Source organism: Anguilla anguilla, chromosome 9 (assembly GCF_013347855.1).
Source record: "Anguilla anguilla isolate fAngAng1 chromosome 9, fAngAng1.pri, whole genome shotgun sequence".
NCBI lineage: Eukaryota > Metazoa > Chordata > Actinopteri > Anguilliformes > Anguillidae > Anguilla > Anguilla anguilla.
In genome coordinates this window covers 35,261,356-35,274,994 of record NC_049209.1, presented here as the reverse complement: position 1 = coordinate 35,274,994, position 13,639 = coordinate 35,261,356, and the positions used below count along the sequence as shown (strand labels likewise).

Genomic DNA, 13,639 nt, shown 5'->3' with positions numbered 1-13,639 from the left:
AATGACACTGAATTGGTATATCAGTGAGGTTACCCTATCCTGATTGGTCGAAAGTCGTAACCCTCCATCTGATCAACCGATTGGTCCCAGGGTAAAATTAGCATTACTGGTCAAAACGGGAGAAGAAAAAATCCTATTTTTGTACCTGTCTATGTTCGCAAAGCCCTGGTCACCTGGGAGAGATAAAGACCGTGACTTCAAACCGCTGTGCGACAGCGCGAACGCAGTCCAACATTCGATGACGAGGAGAAGGCGAATCGTTGTTGTTATGGTTACGGAGGAGGTGCTGTGGATGCATGGGGGAGACCAGACTCCTTCCCAGGCCTCTGTTTAAAAAAGCTCAAAGCCTCCTTCTCCACCTCCTTTCTTTATTCCCACATTAACATCGACGCTGCCAAAACTTTAACAGCGCCAAGTTGCCAGATCGCTTTAAAGAAGTTTCTTTATGTGGACATTAGTCACTGATAAGTAGGTGTGTGATTCTGGGGTCAGGAAAAATAAAAAGTTCTTTCTAGTTTTTCCAGTGTCTCCTACACACTTTCTAGCTTTTGTTCTGACAAGCACTCATACAGCATGTCACGTTTCTGTCCATTACTTGGGTCAATAAAAAAAATCGATTGCCAGTAACTTGGCTGCTTTGTGATGAGAACAATGATGGTGTTGCAGTAAAATTCCCCAAACCTAGAGTGTTGGGGGAAAAAAATGGCTGAAGTCAGCAAAAGGGATCGACATAAACTTAAAGGCAGCTGTATGCGTGCGATTTGCCTGCCCCAGAGCCCAGGGTACGGGAGGTCTGTAGGACACCGAACATCCAGGGCAAACTGCACGCGCTTCATCTCCTTAGCGCTCAGCCAACCGGAACAGGGTCACGTGAGAGACGGAGAGATGGATTGTGCATAATTCATCATCGCGCAGTGACTCTGCAGATATACAGTTTGCAAGCCATGAAAACACATAACCACCCCCACCCCCCCCCATTAGTGCCCAGACAATGCTTCCGGTGTTTGGGAGGAGGCGGAACGGGGGCCAGAGAAGAGCAGGGAATGAGATGAAGAAAAGTACGCAGACCCTCGTGGCGTTCCTTAAACGCTCCTGTGATTCATGCAGTCAGAATGCGGAGGGAGCAGAGAGCGCGCTCACAGCCGTGTAAATAATTGAGAGCGGGCCGTCTGCACAGAGGAGCAGCAGATGTCCCGGGACGGCCGTCCCGACCGTGGCCTCCGTGGCAGGGCCTATTGTTCCTCACCCAGGTCACTCGTCCCAACCCCCAACCCCCACCCCGACCCCCAACCGCCAATCTGACCCCCCACCCCCTGAACCCCAGCCCCCAATCATCCTCCTCCGCCCACCCCCAACCCCAGACTGTTAGTACTCCCGCACCACGCCGAGGGTCATTTCATGAACCGAAATCCTACTCAGGCATTCCGCGCGCCATCGCGTGTGGAAGCGCTGCCGCCAAGCTCAGACAGACACGGATGTCCAGACCAAGGCCGGCGCCGCAGACGGACAGGGCTCAGCGGAACGGACTGACGCCGACGCCGACGCAGCCCCGACAGCGCGGCTCTGTTCCCCATCTGAAGGGGAAACGGCATGCCGGGAACAGGATACGTCAGGAGGCAGGGGCACACTCTGCTCAGAGGAAGAGCTGAACTGGAACTAAACCCGAATGTACCCGGCCGGGGGGCTGCGCTCAAAGAGGGGACGACCAGGGGTTCAGACTCACCGCTGCGCCACCAGATGCTTTTACAAGTGCGCCCTGGAGGAAAAAATAATAATTTAATAACAGGCCCGATGGGAAAAAAATCTGGATGAGGGTCGTAAGATATTCAGAATGCTACGCGCCAAGCTATTCAAGGAATTTCTGCAAGGGATTTAGCCACAAGAGGTCTAAAACTAAAGAAACACAGAGGTTTACTTTGCAGGCATTGAACTCAATCCCACCACGGCAAAGTCGCCCCCTCCCAAAACACCTGTCTTCTTTCAAATGAAACCAGACCCATGCTGCTGCTTTTGCCCCTGACTCGGCTCTTCTACTGCCCTCTACTCCTGTACCTGTCCATGTTTCTGTACCGACTGTTCCAGCAACTACACCAGCTCCTGTTCCAGCACCTACATCTGTCCATGTTCCAGCTCCTACATCTGTTCTTGTTCCAGCTCCAACACCTGTTTCTGTTACAGCTCCTGCACCTGTTCCTGCTCCTGCTCCTACACCTGTTCCAGCTACTACACCTTTTCCTGTTCCAGCACTTATACCTGTTCTAGTTTGAGCACCCACTCCTGTTCTGGCACCTACACCTGTTCTAGTTTGAGCTCTAACACCTGTTCCTGTTCCAGTTCCTACACCTGTTCTTGTTCCAGCTCCTACACCTGCTTCTGTTCCAGCTCCTACACTGGTCCATGTTCCAGCCTCTGCCTGGGGCCATAACTTTAGCCCTGCTGCAACCCCACCTGTCTGCCAGTCCCCAGGGGCACAGCCAGACACCGAGGACGAGGGGCACTGGGCGCAATGGATACCAGTTCTACTGAGGTCACACAGGTCAAATGTCACGTGAGAGAAATGATTTAATCAACACTATCATGGGAAAACAGGAAACCGGTTTTATTCGAGGAAACAACAATTTCACAAACAGAAAGGACTGACCGTGACATTAATCGACTACTTGTAACAGCACTGAAAATGTTAGTTAATTAAGGAAACAAGATCTATTATATCACCCAAGTATTAATGAAGGAACGCCAAATGAAATCATTCATTAAGATTGTTAATGACCCAGCCTGAAAGCGTACTGCATGTGAATGAGGATGCAGGGTTTGACCTGCAGTGTCACATGGTGCTTATGGGGGGGAAAAAAAAAACTTTCATAATGTTCATATGCTCAATCTTAGGGGCCACAGAACATTCGTACATCAAATTAGACAAGATGCAGACCACTTCTGCTGAAATTCCCTCAAGTTGCAGTACATATGCAGGGCAAAAGAAAGGCTAAAATAAAATAAATTACCCAAAATAATTCACAACATAAACCTGAGTTTGACAATATTCCTACAGCTCCAAAACTCCTGTTCTGTGGCCTAAAAAACAGCGGATATAGAAACAGTACGTAGCGATTTGGCCAAAAATATCTGATTGAAATCTGAAACACAGCAACAGGGGTAAAATAATACTGACAGTTGTAGAATACAAACATATCTCTCACACAGGCCTCTCTAGAGTAGGGTGGGGGTGGGGATTAGGATGATTACAAGGGCCCTGACTAAACATACGATTAATAGCTTTTTGTCAGTTATTGACATCATCATTAATATTTTATTTACAATGCACTAATAAAACTAATGGCTTCTTTTCTTGTTTTCGGCAAAAAGTAACCAACCAGTGGTGGGGCCCCTCTAATGCTGAAAATGTATGTGTGCACCCCTCTTAAAACCACCCTTCCCCACCACCCACTCTCTCTCTCTCTCCCTCTCACACACAGACACAGAGCACCCTTCCTTTCACACACACACACACACACAGCACCCTCCCTTTCACACACACACGCATCAACCTCCCTTTCTCACACACACACACACAGCACCCTCCCTTTCACACACACACACACACACACACACACACACACACACACACAGAGCACTCTCCCTTTCACACACACACACACACACACACACACACACACAGCACCCTCTATTTCTCTCTCTCTCACACACACACACACACAGCACCCTCCCTTTCTCTCACTGCATATATTCACAATTATTTTTTATTTTTGGGATACAGCATGGGGACGTGCTTGTAAACAGATTACGGGAACCCCTGTGAAAGATATCGATAAGACACTGCTGCACAGAGAAGCAAGCTTCCAGTAGACCTGTCCATAGTACTGACTGACAGGATTAATACTTAATAATTCACGAGTCGCCCGCCACTGTGTCTTCGTTCAGCGTCCAAGGGCAGCAAGAAGAAGAAGAAGCTGAAGAAGAAGAAGGACATCTCCCATTTCACTGAGGATCAGCGCCACAGTCGAGGGTATTATGTACCAATGGAAGCGAGGCTTTTCTGGTTTCTTACTTTGTTACACTAGCCAGTGTAGCTTACTGGGCTTCATTCTGAGCGGATAAGTAGGCTAACCGCTACCGCTGCAAGTCATGACTGCCTCAGCAGCGAGAAGATAAGAAACATCCTCTCGAAACTGAATGAATAACTAAATAAAGAGGCAAATTATTACAGCATCTTCCATTAATCTAATGACTCAGATAAGACTGGGCACCCCCAAGGTATTTACAACAAACTTTGTTTGGCATGTACACCTCAGGTTTAAACCCCCTGGGCCACGAAATGCATTACAACTGGAACAGTTGCCACTTATCTCACAGATTAGCAGTAGCTGTTCCACTTTCCATAAAGTTATACAGTTTAGGTTTAAACCGGAGGCTTAAACTACTGCCAAGTTGATTTCCTTACCCCTCTTTGCACTTCAGCAGCAGGGTGGCTGTTGGGTTCGAGATAGGACATTCTTGCAAAAGTCACCAATTTAAAATGGCACCCAAACAGTCACGCTCGTCTAAAAACTTGATGCCTTGGATCTTATGTATAATGGAAGCTGGTATGTACTGCTAATTTATATAAAATGCATTCAGTTGCTATCATCATTTCAGCAGGCACAATTTTCGCCCACTTTCTTCCCCAAATAGGATACGTCTGTGTGGGTATAAATCGGTTGGGCCATTGTGCTGGAAATCCTCACGTGACCTAGCAACCCTCTCCATATGACACTATTACAACCCTGGCATTCACAAAAAATAATAATACACACAACGACATCAGATAGGCTACCTGAAAACTGGTCACACCTTCAGATGTTAAAATAGCAGGCAAAAGCAAAGAATAGATATTCCAAATAAAAATCTGTTTCGCGGGACAGCTAAACACGGACAGCGACCGTGTATGCTACGTCTTCATGCAATTCATGAAATCATAAGTTTTACCTGGCTTAAGTCAGCATTTTTACCATCTCTTGAAAACTCCAAATAGTTAGCGCAAGACACTAACCGTTTCACCCTTTTCGTGTTCCCTCAGCCCGTTCAATCCGTTTACAGTAGACGTCACTGTATATCTACTTTGTCCCGTCCGTAACAAATTTAACTTCTTGCATTAGGAGAATCAAACTTTTATGACATAATTACATGATAATCGTCCGGGTAGTTTTAAATGTATGTGGCATCCATGCTAAATGGGTGCAACTGGCTATATATCGTACAGTTTAGCCACAGCTAGATGTGTAACACTAACAAGATGGAAATGCATTATTACAAACACCAGCAAAGTTTGTGAAAACCACATTTGTCTACAGGATGATACAGTGCAAGCAATTAGCTTTCGAAGCTCCGAGTGTTAGCACATTGATAGGTTGCACACTTAAGTTCCACGTTCCACGTCAAAAGGCAAAAACAGTGACCCACATTCACAACGGAGCAAGCCAGCGTAGCGACACAAAGTCACGAAAACGTCTGGCTCTTCGGCAATAGACAAAGAGAGTCGATGGTAACCGTCGCTGCATATTCGGGAATGCATGTTTTCATTAGTGTTTTAAGTGAGCACGAGGCCCGGGGGAACCATCGCACCGGCGGGCTGCTGTCGATGATGTTCCCGGCGCCTGCAATTTACGGGAATTCCATCCGGAACAGAGACAGACAAGAGGCAATGCACATAGAACCAACACACGGTACGGACCAAAAAAATAAAAAAGCATACTCCGGGAATACCTAAAATCTGACATAACTGCGAGCATCGGGTTTCCTACCTCCAGTTCCGTCCGAATTTTCGTTTAAACTGCCTGAAGAATCATGGTGACTGCCTACACAGCCACCCATGGATGTTGTAACTACGCGACTCCGCAGAACCCCTGTATTTTCTTTTTCCCCCGTTTTTTTTCCTCAACTCGTCCTCTCAGAATCGAAATTGACAGAGCGCGAGCATCAGCTGGGAAGAGGCGGGGTATGCACACATCATCACAAGGTGACCGCTTCTCAAAAGCGGGACAGAAGACGAGGGGGATAAGAAGGGAGCGCGGGGGGAAAGGAGAGAAGACATCCGGAAAGAAAGCTTAGTGACAGCGCCTCAGAGAACGATAAAGACGGACAAAAGCGCCGGGGGAAAAAGGAATCCATGGTTCAAGTTCTTCCACCCCTAATAACATTGTTGTCTTTCTTTCATTTTGTCATCTGGTTGTTGATTGGTAGGTTCAACTTGCAATTTTATGACGTTTAACGTATTGTACCGGCTTAGCCAACTAATAAAAAATGGGAGAAGGCTCCAAGGTGTGCTCAATTTTAAATTGGTTACGGTGGCTGCTTGCTTCATCGTGTCACGCACTGTTCACAGACAATGCACATGCGTGTTTTCAATAACGGCACGCGTTTGAATTCGTCTCATCATGTACTTCGCACAACATTAACCCATCGGCAGCCTATCGCTCTGCACGGACTCTGTTTATGATTTCAGCGACTTTCATTTGGTACAACTGCAACTGCAACCAAGTGATATATTGTCTTAATTATCTTTGTTGCCACTACATGTGATCTTGTCCCGTAAGAGCCATCCTGGATATCTGCCTGCCGCCGGTAGTTTATTGCCCGTTTTAGATCGTATCTGCCTCGTATGAAGTATAGCACAAGCTTCTGAACTAACACATTAGGGGACATTTAGAAATCACGCGTCTCCGGTTTGGCTTTCAGCCATGCCAGTCTCAGAAACTGGGATACTGGAGCCAGTTAGATTTGGCAGACATCTGTCGGTATGTTGTACAGACTCCTAATCCCTCGTGAGTGACGTCGACGACCGTATAGCAGAGGTGTGAAACTACTTTTTGTTGAAGGCAATTGTGTGCGTGTATTTAAAAAATGCATTTACTCATTACCAAAATGATTTAAATACGCGAACTTTTTCTTTCTTTTTTGTGATTAGAATGCGCTAACCTACAGATGAGGACTGCAAATGAGCCGTTACTAATTGGGCAATTTAGGCAACGGAAATTGGTTGAAATTACACTGCAGTACCGTACTCAGCAGCGCTCAATGAATAGAGTTCCATAGCTCAGGGATAGAGGCCGCTAAAAGTGCCTTGATAGTTCAATTAATTAATTGTTTGAATGGGGAATGTAAGAGGAGTTGTTTTCCGTTCCATATTTTGGTTCACGCAAGTGATTGACCGTGCTCTATGTTATGAAGTCCATTAAAGGGCATATTGCAGGTTGGAGACCCCAGTGAATCAATGTGTAGGAAAATGATGTAGTGACTTCTGGAGTCGTTTTTGTGAGAGAATTTTACTTTCGCATCTAAAAAAACCGCCAAACCGGAAGTAACGTAACAAAAGGAGAGGCGATCAAGTTGAACAATAAAGAAGAATGGATCTCAGTGGTAGTTTTGACACTGAAGAGGTTGTAAATGTTTATGCAAACGCATATGACGGACCACAACCGTATAATTATGAGCCTGCTAGGCGTCCAAGAGACCAGGAGCAGACCAGGGTTAGAAGGAATAATGGTCAGAGGAAAGAAATTTAGTTGCGGTGTGAGGAGAACCAGTGGAGAACTGGGCAGGTGCCTTGGTGAGTGACCAACATTAGCTTATAGATATATACAGAGGTGGACAATCCAGGTTCAGAAAGTAAAAGTTCATCCCAGGATTTTGTTCCAGTCAGCTGGATTTGCTAATGATCACCATTCTTCAGGCAGGAGGTAGAGCTAAACCAGCTGGCTGAGTTCAGGGGTGGATGAAATACATGGCAGGACTTTTACTTTCTGACCACTGGAATGTCCACCTCTGGATATATACACGTAGGCTATATATCTATGGACGTTAGCTTACGACATCTAACGCTGCGTTCACATCACAACATTGTAAAGTTTGCTATGACAACAGCCCTAAGATATGCCATACAGCAGTGAAAATGCTGCTCACTGAATAACGAAATAAACGAGACAAAGTTTTCAAAAATGATGCCATGTCATGCTACAGTCAATATCTGGGACTAAATAGGCCTATTGAATAAATATAGAACCTTACCATTGGTTTTACGCATAGAGATGTCCCTTTTGAGACTGAGTGGTCATATATTGTCTTAGACAATCCGTTTGGGAAATATACGCGTATTTGTGATGCGTGGGTACTAGGGATGTATCCGAATCCGAATACTGTATTCGGGTAAGTACGAATAATGCGATGGAAACAGATGGAAACTTCTACCCGAAGTTGCTCGTTATTATTCGGATTCGGGGAAAAAAAAAAGTTCTCATAGCCTCTATCTAACGTTACACGGGCAGGGGGGGAGGGGGGGCACCAGTTCACACACCAACAAAGTTTCCAGTTCACACACCAACAAAGTTTGAGCCACTGCACTGCAAAACGTTTAATAAATAGCCTAAGTTCTATGCGTCAGCTATTATGTTTCTTCAAATCGATTCATATCATTGTGGATGGCCACTAGATAAAAATGCCCATTCAGTTTGCAACATAGGACTTTGATTTCATTAACTAGTCGTTTAATTTACTACACATTATTGAAAAGTGATCGCTATATTCTGTAGTTGCCCCCACCGAGTCAGCGCACAGCAGGCAGCGGGCTGAGAGCTGACCGTTCCCGGCTATCACTCAGGGAAACTCTCGCATCGAGGAGGAGGTGCGGGAGCTAGCGAGACACAAGCCTGGTGTGGCAGCTGGATTTCTTTCAAACCCCCGCAACCTATACATCGAAATCAAGCCTATAACCTGTAGTTTTTAGCTGTATGTGTTAATTTCATCCATTAAAAAAACCCAGTCGAAATATTGAAAAAAACCGACGTTTTACCTTGTATTTCAGTCAATATTCATCCGTTTAAGGTAGGCCTAAGATGTACATGCTGTATGTATCAGTCATAGGTCTTGGCTATAATGAACACGAAATCCATTCATGGTAACAGTTGCCACCAAGGGAAAATATGAGGACATCAGATGGTTTGCAGTCTATCCAAACTTAGTTCAGTAGGGGAAAATAAATAAATAAATAAATAAAATAGGCAAAAAAAAGTTCATGTAGGCTATTAATGTTACGTAATTTGTAGTAATTCACGTTTCCCTAGCGAACTGCAGTAACGTTCACACATCAAGAAACGCGAACGCAGCATCATTGAAATTTAAGATTATTCCCTTCAACTGAAGGATATGTTTCTATATGTCTTTACTGTAAATAGTTTCTCTTTTCAATGCAAAACAGAATCTTTCGATTTATAAAACATTTAAACATTTTTTTCTGTTTCTGATTGTTCAATGTACCCCAGTTAAGGGCGGGGGTGCTGGGGTTCAGACAGTTTATAAAACTTAGTTTAGTTAAAAATAGAAGAGAGAGATGAAAAGTACAGTATGAGGATGTGGAAATATATTTCATAATTAATTATATGGCATTGCATTGCCAATGAATATTAGGTTAGAAAATACAACATTTGCCTGATTTAACGCGACTTTCGGTATAAACCACGCCCACTTCCTGTCTTCTAATACAGATACAGATAATTTTGTTGGTTGAACAGATACAGATACAGATACAGATACAGATACAGATAATGATTTCTCTGCACACTCCTACTGGGTACCTTCCAAATTAGCTGTGCGTAATACCACCCCTGTTGTTTAGGGCGTCGTCGCCCTTTTTAGTACAGTCTGGCTTGATTGACTATTCATTTATTTATTAGTAGGTGAGAGTATAAGCTTTCTAACGATGTATAACATGTCTAATTTTGCTTTTGGAATAGCGTTTTATAGGTCAGCGTAACCGAAAATATTCTTAGTATCGCATTCACTGACGCATTCACTCTGTGGTAGCTGCACCTAACAAAACATGGTCAACGATTTTTCGAAAATACTATTATTATTGAGGACTTCTGGACATAGCTAAGCCATATGTTTGCTGATAGACCTAGCTGACATCGTTTTCGGGAGCAAAACTGAAGCGAATAGAACAGTATCATTGATACGGTCTCTGTCCTCATCTACTGAACATAGATGAGGTTTCATCATTGCTATGTAAGTATTACTGCTCAAAATATTTCGGTCATATACGTTATTTTTGAAATTGAGTGTCTTTAAATAGGTTAGTGGTGTTATATAATGTGGATATTTCACACTGTAATGTAAGCGTTGGATGGTAGTGAAATAGTTTTTGTGAAGCATGCAACAATGATGACGTGAGAGTTGGAACATTGCCAAAACGTGGTTGTGGCAAACACGCCTGCCACAGGCCACCGAAGTGGCTTTCCTTGGGGCCCTCCAGCACAGAGACACAGGGAGATGATGTTAAAACAGTCCACATTTATTCCACGAGGGTTTGGCAAGATGGTATAGCCAAATGAGCAGATGTTCAACCCTGTCATGACAGAGAGCTCCTGATGTGGGTGGGGATGGCAGATTTAACCTGTGCGCAGTGATTACCTCACTACGCACAGGTGCAGCCACTCCTGTTCCTGGGTCTAATTAGCCTGGCCAATTATCTAATTCTTAACCAATTATCCAACTGGCCAGGTCTAATTAGCTTGACCCAGGGCAGGTGTGGCTGCTTAAACCAGCCATCCCCACACCACATACCCCCAACGCCAAACTGAGGCCAGGGAGAATCACTGGCCGAAGCCTACCCCCCCCCCCCCCCCCCCCCCCCCCCCCACCCCCAACAAAGCAAAAGACAAACAAAAACACTCCAAACACGCTAAAAAAAAAAAAAAAAAAAGTCAGGGTGGGTGGCCCCGGAACAGTCCAGTACATGCTGTGACCCTCCTTCGGACGACAAAGGCAGCCCTTCTTCCTCCTCCCTCCCGGAGCACGGGAAGTCCTGGGCTGCTCTGCTGGCTGGTGGGGGCGTCACCGGCTTGGGCTGTTCCAGGGGCTGTGGTGGGGTGGCTGGGCTGGTGGGCTGGTGGACTGGCCTTGTGGTGCTGGGGACCAGGAACCCTCGTGGCTGTGGTGGCCGCCAGTCGGCTCTGCTGGCGGGCGGCTGCAGGCTTATCCCCTCATGGGCTCCGGGCAAACCAACCAGGCCAAAACAAAGAACTAAAAACAACCAAACGGACGAGAAAGGAAGCAAAACGGCGCGGCCACCGCTCGTGCGCCGCCCGTGGCTGACCCGCCTTCCCGGCCAAGTCCAGCTCACGGCGCGACCACCTCTCGTGCACCGCCCGTCGCTGACCTGCCTCCTCGGCCAGGTGCAGCTCCTCAGCGTCCCAGCTGAGGATTGCTTCCTTCCCCTCCCTGGTCATCTTCCGCTCCCCATTTCTGGCCCGGAGGATCCGCCCGAAGCCCTGTCGGGAACACCTCAGCCGCCCCTCCTCCAGTGTGCTTCCTGGCTGGCCCTCCTGTGCCTCTTTGCTGTGCCGGAGGAGCCCCACGTTGGGCGCCACTGTGGCAAACACGCCTGCCACAGGCCACCGAAGTGGCTTTCCTTGGGGCCCTCCAGCACAGAGACACAGGGAGATGATGTTAAAACAGTCCACATTTATTCCACGAGGGTTTGGCAAGATGGTATAGCCAAATGAGCAGATGTTCAACCCTGTCATGACAGAGAGCTCCTGATGTGGGTGGGGATGGCAGATTTAACCTGTGCGCAGTGATTACCTCACTACGCACAGGTGCAGCCACTCCTGTTCCTGGGTCTAATTAGCCTGGCCAATTATCTAATTCTTAACCAATTATCCAACTGGCCAGGTCTAATTAGCTTGACCCAGGGCAGGTGTGGCTGCTTAAACCAGCCATCCCCACACCACAGTGGTGGACGGTTGAAAATTGTTTTCATGTCGTCCCATCCCCATACAAGAAAACATACGAGAGTACAGAGTATAGAAATACATACAAGAGTTAATTTTTACACATTTAGGTACTGTACCGCATTGGGTGACAATATTTTTGCATTATTTTTTAAATCTGATAGCAATGTTTCATCTTAAACCTTCATAAGGGGCTCATTTATATGCTTTATAATGGACAAAAAACATTTTATTTAATTTTGGAGAGATTTTGGATATTTTTCTGGACCCCTAGATATTTTAGACCACTGTACGGACTGAAAGCTTGCAATTCCGACTTGAAAATGATGCAACAGTGATTTTCTTGAGTCAAAACAGTTGATTTGTAGTGAAATACGTGAGTTGTGATTTACAGAAATGCATAATTTAGACATTTTGGATAGATTTGGAGATGCTGGGTATATTGCTTAGTTTTTGCTTCATACATCTATAATAGTTCTACATATCCACCCTTAGATTTTATGAACTTGTGGTCAAGAAGTTTTCGATCCAGCACATGTATAGTTTAACCTGCTGTATATATGCAATCTCTCAGTATTTCATTGCAAACTAAAAAAGTGCAAATTCATTTTAGATTTTTTGTCTAGACAATTGAATTTGTGGCACTTTATTTCTTCCAAAATGATGAATATAAACTAATCTGCGTTAGTATTGTAAATTGTACAAATGTCTTGCTTCATTTAAGCCATTTTTCAAGTCTCTGTGATGTTCATATCTGGAGTTATAAAACTTTAAATAGGGTATCCCTTAAATGGGCAAGGATTGGCAATATTTGGCATGTGTGCTAAGGGGTTAATAATAGATATAGATGCAGAAATAATCTGTAACACAACTGAATACAGTGGCCAAAATCACACCGAAGAGCAACTGCCTGTATATGACATTTAAAAATAAAAAAGTCAGTTGAGATATGAATAAATGATGGCTATAATATGAATTTTATGTTCCAGTTTTTGGCTGGACCACAACAGCAGGGCCAACCCTACAGACACAAATGTCTGTGACTGAGTGAGTGATGAAGTTACACCATTGGTCGGCCGGATCACGTGTGTTAGGTCCAGCCATATAATAGGTTTTCACCTGTTCTTGTTTAATCTCTTCTCACATCATATCATCTTAAATTTACAAATAAAATTATGAAACAGCATGAAATATTTTTTTAAACTATGCAACAGCATGTTAAGTTATACATTCTGTGGGAGAAGCCAGTTCAGTGCTCCCCAATATCTTTTTAATTCTGCTGTATTGATTTTGCTAGAGCATGTTAACAACTGAACTATTCCTGTTCATTGAATTTACAATGTGTTCATCAATGCCCCCACCTCAGGATAATATATAATTCTGCTACACTGCACTTGTCTGTAGTGTAGTATAATGGGTAAGGAACTGGTCTTGTAATTTAAACGTCACCTGCATTACTTCAGTGTATATTCAGCTGTATAAATGGATGCGATGTAAATGGCATGTTAAAAAGTTGCGTAAGTTGCTCTGGATGAGAGCGTCTGCTCAGATGCCTGTGATGTAATGTAATGTTGTTACAGCTGCTGAATTTAAAGGTTTCCCAAACTTATTTACTCCCTGAAACATTAAACGTGCTAGAGATTATCTCTATAGAAGAGAATTAAACGGGGATTTCTGTGGAACTGGTTCCCGGTTAAATAGAGGAAAGTGTTTTCAAAGATGAAGTTGCTTGCCTATTTAACGTCTCTTCACTAAATGTGCAGAACTAAACAATGGATCTCAAAAATATACAAAAACAGTTTGAGTGAATTACATTTACTAGTTGTGTATTTGGGATAAAAATTAGCCTTTATTAGCAT

General features: G+C 44.7%; 1 protein-coding gene across 4 annotated transcripts in view; it reads right to left on the bottom strand.

Annotated features, from left to right (window-relative positions):
- Positions 1 to 6,378, bottom strand: part of LOC118234912 (ubiquitin domain-containing protein 2) — a 33,579-nt gene extending 27,201 nt beyond the window's left edge. For 3 of the 4 annotated variants that reach the window (XM_035431772.1, XM_035431773.1, XM_035431774.1), the window contains exon 1: positions 5,799 to 6,378. In XM_035431772.1, coding sequence (XP_035287663.1) covers positions 5,799 to 5,868 — 70 coding nt within the window. In that variant the 5' untranslated portion in view covers positions 5,869 to 6,378. The remainder of the gene's footprint in view (positions 1 to 5,798) is intronic. The other variant, XM_035431775.1, reaches the window with a different exon arrangement.
- Positions 6,379 to 13,639: the final 7,261 nt, after the last annotated feature.